Source organism: Carassius auratus, unplaced genomic scaffold (assembly GCF_003368295.1).
Source record: "Carassius auratus strain Wakin unplaced genomic scaffold, ASM336829v1 scaf_tig00215837, whole genome shotgun sequence".
NCBI classification, from domain to species: Eukaryota; Metazoa; Chordata; class Actinopteri; order Cypriniformes; family Cyprinidae; genus Carassius; species Carassius auratus.
The window spans coordinates 17,967-34,894 of NW_020528266.1; the positions used below are offsets into that span (position 1 = coordinate 17,967).

General features: G+C 39.7%; 1 protein-coding gene across 1 annotated transcript; it reads right to left on the reverse strand.

Annotated features, from left to right (window-relative positions):
* Window positions 1-266: 266 nt before the first annotated feature.
* On the reverse strand, window positions 267-7,881 carry LOC113096000 (plexin-A2-like). The gene is made up of 2 exons (XM_026261375.1): window positions 6,549-7,881; window positions 267-975 (listed from the first exon to the last, which is right to left on the reverse strand). The coding sequence occupies exons 1-2, from the start codon at window positions 7,749-7,751 to the stop codon at window positions 706-708; spliced, it is 1,473 nt and encodes a 490-aa protein (XP_026117160.1). The 5' UTR covers window positions 7,752-7,881; the 3' UTR covers window positions 267-705.
* Window positions 7,882-16,928: the final 9,047 nt, after the last annotated feature.

Consider the following 16,928-nt stretch of genomic DNA (forward strand, 5'->3'; position numbering starts at 1 on the left):
GGGGAAAAAAAAGTCTTATCTTTAATCAAAAAGGACAAATTGTCTCTGCATTAAAAACTATTTTTCTTTTTGGCTGCCGACATCTAGAGCAGAAATTAATCTATCCAATTAGCTAAAAATTTATTTAGTTTTTGTTTTAGGGTTATGTCATACCATAGGTAACAAAATTTTATCAAATGTTTTAGATAAATAAAATTAAGACACAACTACATCTGTTTCTTGTTAAATATATTAAATCTAATGGGTAGTGAAAGGCATTTCATGTTTAATTAATGAATAAAAGTTGAGCAATGGTTTCTTGTCTATCACAGCTATTACCAACCAAAAACGTGTGTTTGCCATTTAACACAACATTTTTTCTTTATGCCCTTTATCTGAAAGATATTATAATTACACATATGATAACCATAACAGTGTCTGGCCTCTTGTGTCTTACTGGTTTGACTGAGAAGACATTCTATTAAAATTAATATACTAGGGAGGCAGACAGAAACCCCTGAGGTCGCTTTAAGCTGCCCATTATGGTCGGGAAAGTGAACAGAACCAGAAGAATCCTACAAAAAGGTATTAAATATTTAGTCAAGAAGTTTCTGGTTCCCCCTTTTCCATCCATACTTTTAAATGAGGCCAGTAGAGCAGTTCAAGGCAGTGCTCCAGAAGACACCATTAATAACTAAAGTGACACACTGTTTGCGAACAAACACGTTAACTCAAACATGTCCAATACTGTACACATCTCAGTTTATCAGAGGCACAGCGTTCCAAAAAACAAGACCTGCACTCAAGACTCACCTTCTTCAGCCGTCCACTCTTGGTGCCGACGAAAGCCACACAGTAGCCATTATAGACGTAGGAGGTCACCGAGGTCATGCGATCACGGCTTTCCGTATAAAGCGTGTGTCCGGTCACCAGCTGAGAGCCGCCAAGGGGCTGGTTGATGTCCAAACCGCAGAAGGAGTCATCAATAGGGACGGGCTACAGGAGGAGAAAGGTCAACAGAGAGTCAGCAGTTTGCTTTGAATCAAAAAGTCAAGGTCAGTTTGGTTGTTTATACAGACATCAGTAGGAGGGTGAAAAGGTTGCACGGATTTTAATACAGCGAAGCACTTTGTAAGCAAATCACATTAACCGATCCAATCAGCTGGTTGTTTTGTTGTCAAGTGAAGTAGAATTAGAGAACACTAAAGGTCGATGGGCATCATTTTTGGTACAAAAAAGTACAGTACATTTATTATTTAATTTTTTATTCACACTGTTTACTGTCTACAGGAAAATAAATAAATGTAGTTATGTAGAATTATTGTTAGTATACATACACAAGCTTAAAAGGTTGTTTTTTTTTCAGCAAGGATGCATTTCTTTAGGATGATTTCTGAAGGTTAGTGTTACACTAGGTGCGTTTCCATTACATATTTGCGCAAGACTTTGGCGATATTTTATAAATGTCAATAAAATAAAATATTGCGAAATGAAGCAAATCCATTAACCAATATTTTGCGACTAAAACTTAAACTTTTACCTCCCGCGATAAGTCATGGAAACGGATTTTGATGGATTTGGGCTATATTTATTCAAAGGAGGCGTATGCATGTAACTTTGCAGAAGCAGCACAGAGAGCCGCTTCAGAAACGTGCGCGGCGCAGCTCGAATAAACACAATTTATTATTGACTAGAGTGGCCGCGATCACCTTCAGTGACCGTGTGGCGAGTGGGGCGGGGCCGAGAGGCGTGGGAACGAGGAGTGGGGCGCAGGTGCAGCTCATCTTCAATCACTACACCTGGCCTCACTCCTCGTTCCCACGCCTCTCGGCCCCGCCCCACTCGCCACAGACCGTATCAGAGCCACACTGCACCGCAGACGTATGCAATGTAAACTGTCTAAGCATTAATGGTAGGGAAAGCCCCAAGTGTTTCTTGGAAGGTTATAGTACAATGAAGAATGATTGTCTAGCTGTTTACATACGCCATGTTAGATTTAAATGAAATTTTTTATTTGTATTTTTTGAATTACCTGAAAAACCACCTCATGCAAGCATAAAATTTTTTGGAAATTCATATCTGCCATTACGGGAATAAATTTTTTTTTTTTTTTATCAAATAATTTCAGCCTTAGTTAGCGTAAGATACTTTAAAAGCATTTAAAAACTCTTACTGACCCCAAACTTTTGTACAGTACTTTTCATTCACTATGAATTTTTCCAAGCATGAAAATCACTATTTGAAAATTCTCTGACATTTGCAGGTTTTACAGTTAGCCTGGGATTCAGTTTTACTAGTGTATCACACTATCAAGTGACACCCAACCAGCTGGAAGCTTGGGTTTGCAGAGCAGACCAGACCAGAAACTACTGACTCTCGTTCAGTTTCTGAGGGTAGACAGTAACCGGACCATTGAGTGTGGTTTCCCTAGCCAGACACATGGTTTTCTGTTCAGCTGGGCAGACATGTTCCCGCTCTGCTCCGGCGAGTCCTGCCGTGCTCTCTGACTGTTTATTACCCTGTGCTATGAGAATAGTGTAGCTCAGCCCGGCTGGGGACGAAAGCACATTCACACACACTTACACACCACACCAGCCGAAAACAACACCTATACAGATGATTTAAATGATCTAGTCATCTAGTGTTTTTATAAGTTCAGACACTTTTATGTTGCTGGGGTTTTTATTAATACTTGTAAACTATAACTGTTTTCTTTTTCTTAAATATTTATTTTTAATATATATATATATATATATATATATATATATATATATATATATATATATATATATATAATTTTTTTTATTAAAAATATATATTTAAGAAAAAGAAAACAGTTATAGTTATATATTTTATATATATATATATCGTTTACAAAACCTTTTCTGCTGTGCTGCCTTTATTTCTGCTATGTTTTTTTTTATTGTCTCTCAGTTCTTGTGTCATTTCCAGTGATGTAGTTGTTTACACTAACAAGTTAATGTAAATATGATTATCATAATATTTTATTGTGCAATTTCAATTGTTATATTTTTACAATTTAAACAACAGAGTAAAAATTATTATTTATTGTTTGTATGACATACTGTATAATGACAGCTACTAGTCTTAGCAAGATAAAGACTAAAGATTTGGAAATGGCATTACTGGAAATGACTGAAAATGCAGATCTCTAGTTCTCCATATATATCAATTTTTACACTGTTAGTAGATATATACACAGGTCAGATTGTAAAATGCTTGTTCAAAGGGCCCAAACAAACCCATATTTTCCCCCTCGTTGATCTCTATTGCTCTCCCACTGCATCTCATCCTCTCTCTCAGACGCACAGATACACACCAACTTAAAGCTTGTAAACATTTACAATGTAATGGGAGGGTCTATGGCCCATTTTTCTTGTCGCATGCATGCATGGGCCACTATCAATCCCCATTTGAGTTTGGGAGGCGAGTTACAACACTCGGCGGCGTTTAGATTCAGGTCATCGGAGTTTGTGACTGACACTGGCCTCAAAGTGCCATGTAGAGTAAGAGAGATGGATACTGTGCGCCCGGTCATGATGCTGAACGCAGCACTGCTCGTCCCCAACACTCCGTAGCCCTTTAATATCATCCTGCTCGACTACAGGCTCAAGCTATAAAATCTTTACTGCATCCCAGCCTTTCACAAGCTGGGGGAAGGCAATAAAGCAAGGATGTAAATGCCTCGAACTCGGCAGTTCTCGTTCCAGCCCTTCTTCATCGTGTTTTCTTTTATTTTCCAGTCCAAAAATAACTGCCTTGGAGATCTTCAGATCTATACCTCAAAAACAGTTGGCTTTTGACTACATTATTTTGATGTTTGTGTGCAAAGTCCTTTTTAAGTCTGTCCACTCTGCATTCATCTTGGAAATGCCCTAGGGCAGCTATGTTCTAGTCTTGCAAGTATTATGCTAATTTACAGAAAATGATTCATTCTACATTTATACATCAATGGGAAAAGACCAAAATTTAGAAAATTGTTTTCCGGTCCTATATTGTATTAGCAATCAATCACAAATGAAATCTGGCCAAGATGGCATCATAAATTTTGCAACTTTAAATATATCAGTTTGATTTGAGCGAATGTAGCAGAAGTTATACGCCTATTTCTACATGCATAAAATTGAATAACCACTCAATATGATAAATGATTCATTTTTATCGATTACTACATTCTAAATTTTGTTCAGTTACAGAGGGAAAACAGTAATTGGAGCATGTAAAACAATAACAACACAACACGACACAACGAAACAAAAACACAAAACAAACAAACAATAAAGCACAAAAGAAACAAAACACAAACAAAAAATTCAAGACAATACACAAACAAAACAACAACAAAAAAACACTGCTTTTGAACATTCAGCATATTTTTTTTTTTTTTTATATGCCTTTTGTTTAGAATCTATCTAAAGTGTCTGATTCGATGTTCAAACGGCAACCATTATGCTTATCACTGGAACCCATTTCCCTTAACTGCTGTTTCAGGTAGGGGGTTATTTTCCCATACACAAATCAAAAAAGGGTCATCCCTTTGGAAGCCAGCTGATAAATAGAATGTCCTCCTTAGATCACTGTTGAAACTGGCACTGCGATAGGCTTGATCAGGCAGCCTGATGAAACGTAACACCGGCTGAATGAGTGAATAGCATCAAAGGGCTGGATCTGAAGCAGCAAGCAGGCTGGCCAGGCAGGAAGACAGTTGCAAGCTGGGCTCTGTGATAAATCTTTCATTCGGAATTCTCAGCATATGACTTCTCTTCCTCCTTCGAGTCACCCTGTGTGTCTCTAAGTTTCACTTTCTCTGTAATTCATTGGACATTGGAGCCGAAGGAACTATACTGAAGCCTGCGCTGAGGCCATGTTTCCAGTGATCAAAAATAGCCTAAAATAACTGACAGGAAATTAAACAAAAACATCTTGGTAGGGGATTTCTAGCGGTATTTCTTTTAGGTAAAACGAGCTTGAATAGCAAACGAAAAAGTCTGAGGAGGATTATTTCACTGTAAAAATATTTTCATGCTCCTACTGGTCATGAAAAGGGAGTAAAAAAAAAGCTTTGTGGCAGCAAGAGGGTGATGAGTTGTGGGGATTTGTGTGGGCTCACAGAATTCTTGCTAAAAACTAAAAATCTACCTGCATAAAACCTTAGATTTACTGAACGGCATCGACTGAGGAGTTTTAAAGAACATATATCTTCAGACCTCCTCCTAATACCAGGATTCCTCTAGTACCAGGAGAAAAGACGCAGGAGGTTTCTTGTGCAATGTTTTTAATGAGGCCTAGAAAAACATGGAGGAGGGCTGGCTGACATCATAAGCCACTGACAGCCCCCCTGGGGTCAGACAGGGGATGCTCTAGGGTCCTTAATGGGGCCAGAGTGGAGTCTGCTACTATGAAGACCACCCTGCTCAGACACTCAATAATGTTTTCCTCAGAGTGACAATCACCTCTGACATCATGCTAATGGCGAATTTACTGAAGCTAATAAAGGATGCCCTGGAGAAAACCACGTAGCAATAGTTTGTTATTAAGACTCTCTCTTAAAATTCAAGCACACACATTGCAAAACAATCACCAACAGCCATAAAAACATACACACATTCATATATATTTATATTAGCATCGACACACCAGCTGTCAATGTGATAACCTGTAAATAAACATATGCACAGAGAATTTTTAGTGCCTCTAATTCAGTTTGTTTACACCCCCAGCTAAACAGTAAAAATTCAGAGGACTGTGGTCTTTTGGGAGCAAGACGAGTAAAGAACAACGAAAATACTTGAGTAATTTCATGTGGTCTTCTAAGTTACTTTCTGTCACATCCTCCTTTTTGGATGAATTTAGGAATGTTTAAAACTACATTTTTTTTTTTTAAATGAATGGTAAGTAAGCCCTGAACAATTAATATGGTTCTAGATTTACTTGCATTTCATTACATTCTAAGGAGTGTCTGCATAGGGTTAGAACACTGAAAAGATTAGACTAGAAATCACTTTATGGAATGTGTTGGGGTGTGCTTTCATACTTAACTAACTACTAACTCTAACCATGTCTGACATTCAATCCTGTAGGTTGCGGGGTCAACAGGATTGCTTGAATAATATCCTGTTACACTCTTAAGAATGAAAAATGGATATGCAAGAACACTAACCAGCAACATAAACATTATGATGCAGATCCTATCTTCATTCCAAAGAAAACATAAAATTAGTAACAAATCCACATCTGACTTTATTGATTTACTGAGATTTTCTAGTGAGCAGAAGCAGGCATGGGAACTGTCAGTTTCATGGAGGGCAAAAATTTATATTGCACCAAGAGAACAACATTCAAAGGCAGATAACTCGGAATAAAGCTCTTAAATTATACATGCACACAACAAGCTCAATTAAAAAATAGTAGGCTACAATTTGGAAAGAGCTTCCTTGATTAGGGTTTCAGATACTACATCTAACAAGGCTTCACATTCAAAGCTGGTTTAACAAGCTAATTAGTAAGCAAGCTGTTGTGGCTAGTAATAGCAAAAAAAGGTTTCTTACTGCTTTGGTACAAGGTACATCCTTTCCCAACAGCCAGTTGAGCTCCAAGTTCCCCTCTCCTTGATAGCAGGACTGCATACGCTCCTTGATCTGTGCATTGATGTCCCGGATGCTGAAGACGCAGAGGGCCGAGTCGTCAGGTGGATGAAGGTACTGTTTTTGACCTTTGGAAAAGATAGCAAAGAGCACATCGTCTTGGGCACTTATGTTGAGGGATGCTGCAAGCACTCGTCCAGGTTTGCCCAAGTAGGCTGCTTGTAGAAGGCGGTACTCAATTCTGTTTCGGACACAACCAATAGGCAATGACACATAGGAGTGGAATTTGTGGTCATCTTTGCAAAGCCGGACGATTCGAGAGGTATAAAACAGGTCGTTTGAGGGCCCGCTGGAAGACATGCTGTTCTCAGGCGTCTCGGGTTGCACGGTCAGGAAGTAGACGAAGTTGCCACTGGCAAAACCATAGATGTAGTAGATGTCGAAATGAGAGACCAATGCCAAGGTATCGGAGGGAATCTTGATGAGTGATGAAACAAAGTCAGTGTGTAACTCATAGTCCAGCATAGCTGAAGACTCCGGGTCAAGAGGAAGCTTCCTACTTGAGATGGTTGGAAAGTAGTCTTGCTTCCCATCCACAGCTGTACCAATGAAGAGGGTCCCATCCTTACCCTGTGAGGGGACAATCACTCCATACATGGTGCCAGTCTGGTTGACACTGGAGAGGTAGTGCTCTTTTTTGTGAGAGGGCTCCACCAGGATGAAGAGGTCGTCCAACCGTAGCAGTTTGCAGACACCTTGGTAGAGGCTTCCGCAGGCAAGTAGTCGGTTCTGAGAGTAGTCGATGAGTAAGAGTTTGTTGATGTTGTTGGTAGAAACCAGAGGTTCAGTGCAAGGCTGAACGATAAGTGGAGGGTAGCAGGCCTTGTTGTCATCTTCTGGACCAGTATCATGGGATACTAGGAGTGTCAGGTTGCCTGCTAATTGGTAGACTCGGTTGACAGCACCAATGTAGAGTGCTCCTGTCTTCTTGTGAACCGTCATGTGGTTGAAGGCCCATTCTCGTCGCTCAGGGTGAAATGTTGTAAAGGACTGTTCACAGGACACTTCAGGCAAGATTAAGACTAACAACCACCACATAAAGGACAATTTGGAAAAACATCCAGGGTTTTGTTTCAAAGTCCTCTTTGAATCCCGCTGTCCCTCCATGGTCCGAGGGACCCGTCAGGTTAGAAAATTAAGAGTTTAAAGAAGTATCAGAAAGCTTAACCGTCGTCCTCGTAGTCTGAAGGCTAACTATGTGGTCCAGCGCCCCACCACGGATTTCACATTTTTCTGAAAGAGAGAAGATCAAGAGTAATGAGTACATAAATCAGCATCAGAAAATCTAAACTTGCAAAAGGAAACAAACAATGGAAATTGCAGTTCATTCACTAAACCAAGGCCCTCCTTCAAAAAAATGTGTCTACTAACCCAAGAGGGGGGTGGCTTTTCTAAGTGACAATGGCAGGAAAAGTTTATCTTCACTTTCCAAAGGAGGTGTTGGGCAGGATTACACAAAGCAGGAAGGTGAAGCACATCGTAACAACGTAAATTAGCATTGACCTGAGTTGCTGGTTCTCTGAAACATCAGTTTGTAAGAACAGCATTCAGTCAGAGGTCTCTAGAGTAACATCTGTTTTGTCAATTACAAGATCTAACATCAAAAAAAAGAAAGATGTCTGAATAGGTCTGACAAATCGTTTTAGAAGCATTCTTCTTTTAGCTGCAGAACCATTTCATGTTTTGAGTAATGCATTTATGTCAACAACAAAAAACTTAAGAGCTTTCTTTTATGACAAATTTTAACATCACCCTTTCGTTTCTTGGCATTTGCGTCTATCTTATTATCTGCACTTCCCAACCTAGCTTGTCAGTGAGAAAAGTACACTGAGGGGAAAAAAAGCAATTTATGTAATATATAATATATAGTATAGTATAGCGTAATCTCCCCCATATAATAAATCAAAAGGGGGGCCCCCTTTCTTCTGCATTTATCCCAGGGAGTTAATTATCCAATCCACTGCACCAGGGAGGCCTGGATCTTATTACTATAACAAAGTGTGAACAAATTGGGTGCCAGTTCCATGCAGCCTGTTTCTACTATCTACTCTATAAGGGGGCTGTTTAACAGGATCTGAATCCATTAATTATTCTTTCCAATTCTGTTCGTCTGTTTTTCTCTCTTTACTTTTTTGTATCCCTTTGACACCAGTAAGTCCTGGAGGGATTAATCATTGGCACCAGAGCAATCATCCCTAAACGAATAAGCCAGCCATTAGAGATATACAATCTACACTGTCTGAACACACTAACCATATTTCCTCTCCCATTTTTTCCTTCCACTTGATTTGGATGCATTATCAGTGATAGGTGGTCCAAGAGGGCTAACAAATGTAGGCAATGCCAGCACATCAGAGAATCACATATGATTAAGCAAAGCAGTCCAACAATTGTAATTAGCTAAAACATGGTGATGAGTTTAGGTGAACAGGGCTTTGTTAGTGTGCTCGAACATGTCAAGATAGAGAAGCTATTGTTTGCCACTTCGTGACTTGAATGTAGAGGCTAAAGGGACAAAGTGATCAAAAGTAAATGGCATGTGCAGAATTTTAAACAATACTTCGCTTACATATAAAGGAGTGCTAAAATCCTAGCTTAGCTGTCCTCCTAGCTCAGTTCTGAGGTGCAGTACATTAGCACAGAGTTGAAAAACTCAGTCCCAGGGTTGGTTTTGTCCTTCACGCTGCTCTTTTGTGTGACTTTGCACATGCTGGAGGTGCAAAGCACATTCCCCTGGAGGTGTTATCTGGATTCTGCAGAGCAAGCAACTTTCTGCAGCCTTCTGGCTTTTACCTTCACAATCACAATCAACTCTTTTCTCCAACTATAAACCATCACCTGTTTTATCTTGTGTGATTTTGCACGCTTAACCCAACCCCAACCATTTTCATCCATTTCCCTAACCCCTTTTTCCCCTGTTTCCTACTGACTGCTGGCTCGGAGCGAGTGCGCTTCTCTCTTTTTATGTCGTAGCGACAGCTGCACTGAAGAGGCGACCGAATGGTGTAAATAACGACTGTTCAAAGTTTAGCAGCAGTGCTGTCAGAAACAAAGCATTATAAACAAAGCCCCTATTGCTTCTGTGTTTTTTCCCCTCTTTTCTGCAACGCCTGACAGGACTCTGCTTATTATGCAGCCTGGCCAAAGAACTGAATAGATGAGACTGATTCGCCTCTTAGCTTCCTCTTATTGTTTGAAGTCAGTCCTTTACATTTGGCTCTCGGAAGAGATTACCATGTCAATGTTTGCACCTGTGAATCACGGGTCCGTCACACCAGAGCCTATAGTGATAATGGCGCAATTTAGGCAGGTTAGTCAGAACAGGCAACTGTATTGAGGAGACAACAGCCCGGCATTTTGGCAAGAGTTGTATTTCGCCATGACAGTGATTCACAACCGTACTGTGCACCAATCGAAAGGTAACAGTTGCCTCATTAGCATATCCATTATGACCTCACAACCACAAGAGACTGCTTTTATTCCAATGTCCTGCCTCTGTCTCTGGTTTGATTTGTAGCAGAGTTGCACCTGCATTAGTAAGTCCTAGACAGTTACTGCACTCTAGGCAATACTATTTTAATAATTTAATTAAAATATGTAAAAAAAATATATATAAATACATTAAATGCAATAATAATTAATATATAAAAATTTAATCATTTTACCATGATTTGGCAGATTTTGCCTCCCAAAAAACAGCCAGAGCTTACTACAATTTGGAAATCGAGTATACTTTACCACAGGTACAATTTGGATTTAAAGCACTTGATTTCTAACAAAGAACCCATCACTGACTGTTATTTCAGTTCCATCTGACTGAGCATCAGCACATGGTTCCACGGAATGTCGTTTTATCATGTGAAAATCCATCCCTGGGTTATAATCCTCTCATCACATTTACATTAAACTGACCTCCGGGATACAATGCTGTTCAGATGGGATCCAAACTTAGCACCACTAATCTCTCATGAACCATGGCGAATTCGAGGCTATGCTTCTAAAAGATTCCTCTGCTGAAATGTGCACAGGCACAGAGCTGATTTTTCAGGCCACACTGGTATATTTTACACTGCGGTATCCAACTGGATAAAGCTCCAAAAAGGGGGTCATGGAATTTTCTTGTGCGTTATATCCGAATACACGGCCTTGGATTTCAATGCAGGGCTAAATGTGAGTGTACAGACTAAACGAACAGGAAAACCGCTGCATTCCAGTCAGCACTGAGGCTGTGATTACTGTACAGGAAAACTGTTGTTTTCCTCAACGAACACTAAGGCAAAACAAACCACATGTCAGTGCTGTATAAACACACAGTGGCCTTGACTAACTCTATGCAGTTTTCTCATCTATAGAGTATGTGCTAATATAATGATCAGATTCCTGCCAGGGACATTGCGGTTGCTTCCTAATCTCTGGAAGTACGAGCCATACTTTATATTAGCGTTGGCATAAAGACATCAGAATTGGTTTGGGGATAAAAGAGTACTGCTAGGTTTTGATTCATTGGAGACTCTACCCACAATTCAAAGCACAGGCGAACCGTTTCAGTGGACAGAAGGGTAATTTTAAGCTCTGAGGGCTGATCTCTGTATAGAGAACCCGGCTCATACGAGTGCAAAGCGAACCCCCTCCTGCCTCCCCGTGTGCCGTGACATATTTTCCCTCCTTTTATAAGCTACTTAACAATAGAACCAAAGTTGTTTGATCTTTTAAATTCATATTTACAGCTATTGTACTGCTTCAGATAAAGAACCTAAACCAGAATCCCGTTATGGCGGAAAATCCTATTAATTGTTGTGCAACAGGAAAAAAAAAATGACACTTTGGAATTTCATGCCTGGGATTAATCCATCATTCCTAATAACAACTAATCTTTGAGCATGTAATCTAGATGGTTAAATAAACACCAAAAATCATACTGGCACAGAAATGAAAGATATTTAAGCAGACAAAATCAAGCAGCAAGAAAAAAGAAATCGAAGTTTGAAAAGTTGCTGCATTTGAAAAGGCTGATCCCTTGGCAGCGAAGAGTCTTATCTCTGTTGCCATTTTTTTAGCAGGTTAAAAATAGAAAGTCTAATTTTCCTTGAGGGAAGCAGCACTTTGTGAGAGTGCGTCTAAAAACGATTAGTAGGAGAGGTTAGTCCATTAGTCTTTATTTCTTCCCTGACATTCTCTGGTGGTGATAATGAGAGGCTTTGTGAGAGCAGGGTGTCGTGGCAGTGTAGTGATATTTATAATTTCTTTTGTCTCTGCGGGAGCTCCGGCTGCGGCAGTAATGGCTGCTTCTAGCTCTGTGCCAGCTCCCACTGCTGAGCGCATCCATTCTCCCATAGGGAAATGACACAGTGTGAAGTAGGGACAGATTACACTCTCACTGACCACATGGCTTCCTGTTGGTCTTCTCTCGCCTACTCAGGCACTTTTGTATTCTTCTTCCATGGAACTATTGGCCGGGTATTGGAAAAAAAAAACAAGACTTTGAGTCCAAATTGCTAAATTACTAGCAGAAAAGCAAACAGCAAATGTATTCATTTACTTTTATTCAAAGTAAGCATGAAATCAAAATGGACCCTATTTATTTTCTAAACACACGTTTCTGGTCTTATTGTGAACGTTTTATTAGTGCATGTTATTATTAAATTATTATGAAGTTGTATTTTGCAATCTTTTATCCAAATGTAAATACTTGCTTTGCCTCTGAAGTAACCTCAGAAGTTGTTCCCTCCAACTATCAAACTAAATAAAATAAAACAATAAACAAAACTAATAAAAAAAAAAAGCTAAATAAAATACAGAACAAAACAGAACAAACAAACCATTATACCCCCCTCCCCCCAAAACAAAACAAAAAGAAAGACAAATAAAATGTATTTAAATAAATTAAAAGTAAAAAAAAAAGCAACAGAGATCACTTTGGACTATGAAATCTATTACTTGTGGATTAAAGTATTTTTATTTTTTTTCGCAGGATGTTTTTTGTCACTTGTGAACAAAAACATTGAGTAATGTTCTCCTCAATTTTCTGATTCAACTGTACATGTCAATAAGCTTTTTGCTCGAGCTGAACTTTTTCAACATGTATCACGCATTCGCGGCAATCACATCACACAATTTGCGTCATTCGTATCACTCTGCGCATCTTTGCATTGACCTCACGTGAATAATTAAGTTCGCTTTTGGTGTGTACACACGATAACTATCTTGTTAAATAGTAAAAAATGGTTTGTAAAAAAAAAAATGGTTTGGTTGTAGATCCCATATCATGTTGACTTTAAGAGGCTAGTAGGCTTTAAATCAATGATGTCACATTTTCTTGGCCAGCCTGTTTCTTATTACCATATATACTCAAAAAGTAGAAGAAGCCTATAATTCCAAGGCCAATTTTAAGGGAGGAATTGCATCAGGATGCCCATTAGTAAACCGTGTATTCATTATGCAAATGTCAAAACCACTAAAAGGCACAGTCCTAATTAGCACGACTCTAGTGTTGAACTTTTGTACTGTACGGTCAGCTACACAATGTGCATGCTAGATGATTCGATCCTCAGGCAACTTTTTAGAGACCAGTTTCCCTGCTATTATCTCGGTCTGTCTCTCACCAGGACACTGAGTGATACAGTCTGACTGAAGCATATCAAAGTCTATTAAATCCCTCACACATTGTGATTTCCCACAGAAAACGACATGTCAACATGACATCAGAATTAGCAGCCGTCAGCAGGCGCTCTTATCCCCGAATGCAAACAAGGGTGTGCGGATTCTAATCTCTGCCTTTCACCCACAACCTGCTGCGACATCCCAGCATCCTCCACACTTCCACTCTGTGAAAATAAACTCCCTCTTCTGCTCCCTACACAGTCCCGCGACTCCGCTGAGGGGAGATTATAATATTATTGTTATTCTAATGCATTTTGTTCTCCCTCCCACAGTCGCCTACTCCTCGGCTAACAAACACAGACATGCACACAAAACAGTAGCTTGTTCTAAATCACACACTTCTTTACATGCACTCCAACAGTGTCTCGGCCTCACACCTATTACCACGACTGGCAATCTGCTTAAGGATTTACACACACACACACACATACAGGAAGTACTTCTCATCAGAGCTGTCTGTCAAGCTTGGCACAGGTTTTCTATTAAGGCTTATTTCCATAAATCTGAATTGTAAAGGGCGGCAGTGGGAGACGGGGAGCCCTCGGAAAGACACGAGACACAAACGGAAAATGTCACCAGAGGCCACGGGGATTCAGATCTACCTCCCTCGGCTTTGCGGTTTTGAATTTAATTAAGCGCTTTGATTGACGCAACGCTCATTTATCAATCAGGAAGCTCAGTGTTCGCTTTTCAGATCTGTGAGTTTTGAAAGTCAACATTACAGTGAGGAGTTGCACATGAAAGAGCGAGTGAAATCTGATGCTGTCTTTTCAGAATTTTCTTCTTTCAGCTCAATTGTTTCCATCAGAAGATGTTTATTTGCAGGACGTTGAAAACTGTAACCAGATTTATTCAAGATGTGACTGACACCAGATCCAAAAAAAAAAAAATCCACAAAAAAGAAACATTTCCCACCTTAATCAGCCACGAACGCAACAAGCACTGAAAAGTTTCATTGCTTCACATGGTTTCTATTTCCTGTCATGTCATATTTAGTTTGCCCGCCCCACAGCGAAAGCTCATTGGTCCAAAATCCTGGATCAAATATTTCTAGGCTTTGAGATTTCACTGCACAACATTTTGTTTTAAGAAGGGGGAAAAACATGGAGCACATTACAGTTCTACAGAACTGAAAAAAAAAACAAACAAAAACAGTCTACAAAACAAAAGTTACACAAACATGTTTGACTCAAATAAACAAATGAACAAATAAATCAAATAAGTATGAATGAATGAAAAACATAATTGTAAAAATATTATCATAAACTATACAATTAAAAATAGAAATTTAAAATATGTATTAAAAGTGAATTAAAAAACATAAATATTAACATTAATTAATAAATGATGTATAATTAACAAAAAATAAATAAACCAAATATAATAAACAAAAAAAGGGTTAAACACAAAGATGTCAAGAATTAAAAAACATAAAATATTAATTCTAAAACAAACAATAAATCAATCAATAAATACAAACAAACTTTCAGCTTTAAAGGTCCCTTTCTTCGTGATCACGTTTCATACTTTAAGTTAGTGTGTAATGTTGATGTTAGAGTATATAATAATATCTGTGTAAAATTATAAAGCTCAAAGTTCAATGCCAAGCAAGATATTTTATTTAACAGAATTTGCCTACATCGAACGGCCGCGTTTTGGACTACATCCCTCTACTTCCTTCATCAATGACGTCACTAGAAAGTTTTCCATCCAGAGACTACCTAAAAAATGGGGGCGTGGTCTTGTTGCGCTCCGACGGGAGAAGAGGAAGAGTTGCGTTTGAAGAGTGTGTTTGTCGCCATGTCGTCGAAAACGCTGATTATTTTTCATCTCGGAGTCCAAATACACCTTTGTTTGGGCTTCCCAGGACCAGATCAAGATTGCCAGGTTTTCAAAACAAATCCTGCCCACTTGCTTCTCAAAACTAGCCCAATCGCCGTTTCCAGGAGGGGCAACGTGCTTTAAGCTGCTGTCGAATCACGACACAGGAAACCGCTGGCCAATCAGAACTCGTTACGATATTTCTAAAGGAGCCCGTTTTTTATGACAGTGAAAACAGAGGTATACAGATAAGTGAATTGTGTGAAAACATATTGGGGTTTTTTTACACGCGAAACATGAATAACTGTTATACTGCAAACTATAAACACAATCAAAGCTTCAAAAAAAGCATTGAAAAACAGGACCCTTTAACATTCCTTTAACTTTTATGGAGGTAGAGTCATTGCTGATTCAACATCACATTGTATTAATAATGAACAAAAGCATCATAGTGTTTTAGTACTTTATAAAACTACTGTGAAAGCATTAGTCTCTGATCTCTCCAAAGTAATCTCTAATCTTCAAAAATATATTTGCCCTGAAATTCTTTTGAAATCACTACAAACAAAGTCTCTCTATCCAACTGTTATTTGCCCCTTCTTTTCCATCTCTCACATTCCAGGGTCAAGTCGCGGGTGTTTAGGACAGAGCGAGAGCAGTATTAGGTGTCCTGCAGCTGAAAGGAGGACGGGAGAGATTTGCCGGGTGCTGGATTACGTAAACAGCAGCGCTCCCAGCTGTGAGAAGGGAACATTAAGCTCTCTCTCAGGCCCACATCCTAACACCCCAGCCTGGGGTCAGTTTAAAACCAAAGCCTCACACTGCCAAAAGTCAGCCACAGATTTAGCCAATGAGCTAAATCACCATCTGAACCCACAGCCAATCAGATCACAGCACAGCTAAAGAGCGCTACTATCTAATAATCAGCCTAAATCATTCTCACAAACGCCACTGAAGCTGGCTGCTTAACACAAATACACCCCTACTTATCTCCTATTAGAAAACACAATGAAATCTGATCAAATCCTCAGAACAGACTCAAAGAAGTCGAAGAGCGAATTTAACCTTCATGTGGATTATGTCACAGAGTGGATTTCTCCCAAGGAGTTCCTCAGCTTTGGATCAGTGTATAAATGTGCGTGTGTATGTGTGCGTCTCTGGGTTTTGGCTGGCAGGGAGACAGGGCCGAATGAGGCTCTAGCACCAAGAGAGAGGGAGAGGCAGCAGAGGCCCAGCTATTCATTACTCCAGCTGGGCAACAAACCCGTTACAACAGCAGTCACAACTCCAAAAACTGGCACCCACACACAGACTATTATCTGGGGCAGATTTACACGGCCTGGCACGGAGAACTAAAAAAAATAGAAAGTCAGTTGAGATTGAGAAAGAGGAAGCGAGGATGATTTACAGTTTTGTGGAAAAAAACGGCATAAATAGATGGACAGCAATGCTACAGAGAATACCGAACTGCATAATATTACTTCAATCTGCCGCCGTGATGCGCAGCTCTCAAATCCGACGCATTACATAAGATATTCAGGAAATGAGAGGCAACCTGTCAGAATAATCCACTCCATTCTGCTCCAACTGTTTCAAAATAAGAGCTCGCCAATGGGATCCAGCGTGCTAATCACACAGCGGCTGTATGCACAGCCACTCAGAGCTACCACCTGGCTACTCCACACACAGCAGGAAGCACAGCTAGCGCCGGCGAGGTTTAAGCACAACACTCCCCCGCAGTGATGGCAGGGCGACAGGGACGCCACATGCAGAAAATGACACTTGTGTATGTGTGTGCGCATT

Excerpts from the sequence above, each read along its gene's own strand:
- LOC113096000 (XM_026261375.1), bottom strand. The coding sequence starts at position 7,751 with ATGGAGGGACAGCGGGATTCAAAGAGGACTTTGAAACAAAACCCTGGA. Across the intron at positions 976-6,548 it reads ATGTACCTTGTACCAAAGCA|CCCGTCCCTATTGATGACTC; the intron begins GTAAGAAACCTT and ends CTCCTCCTGTAG.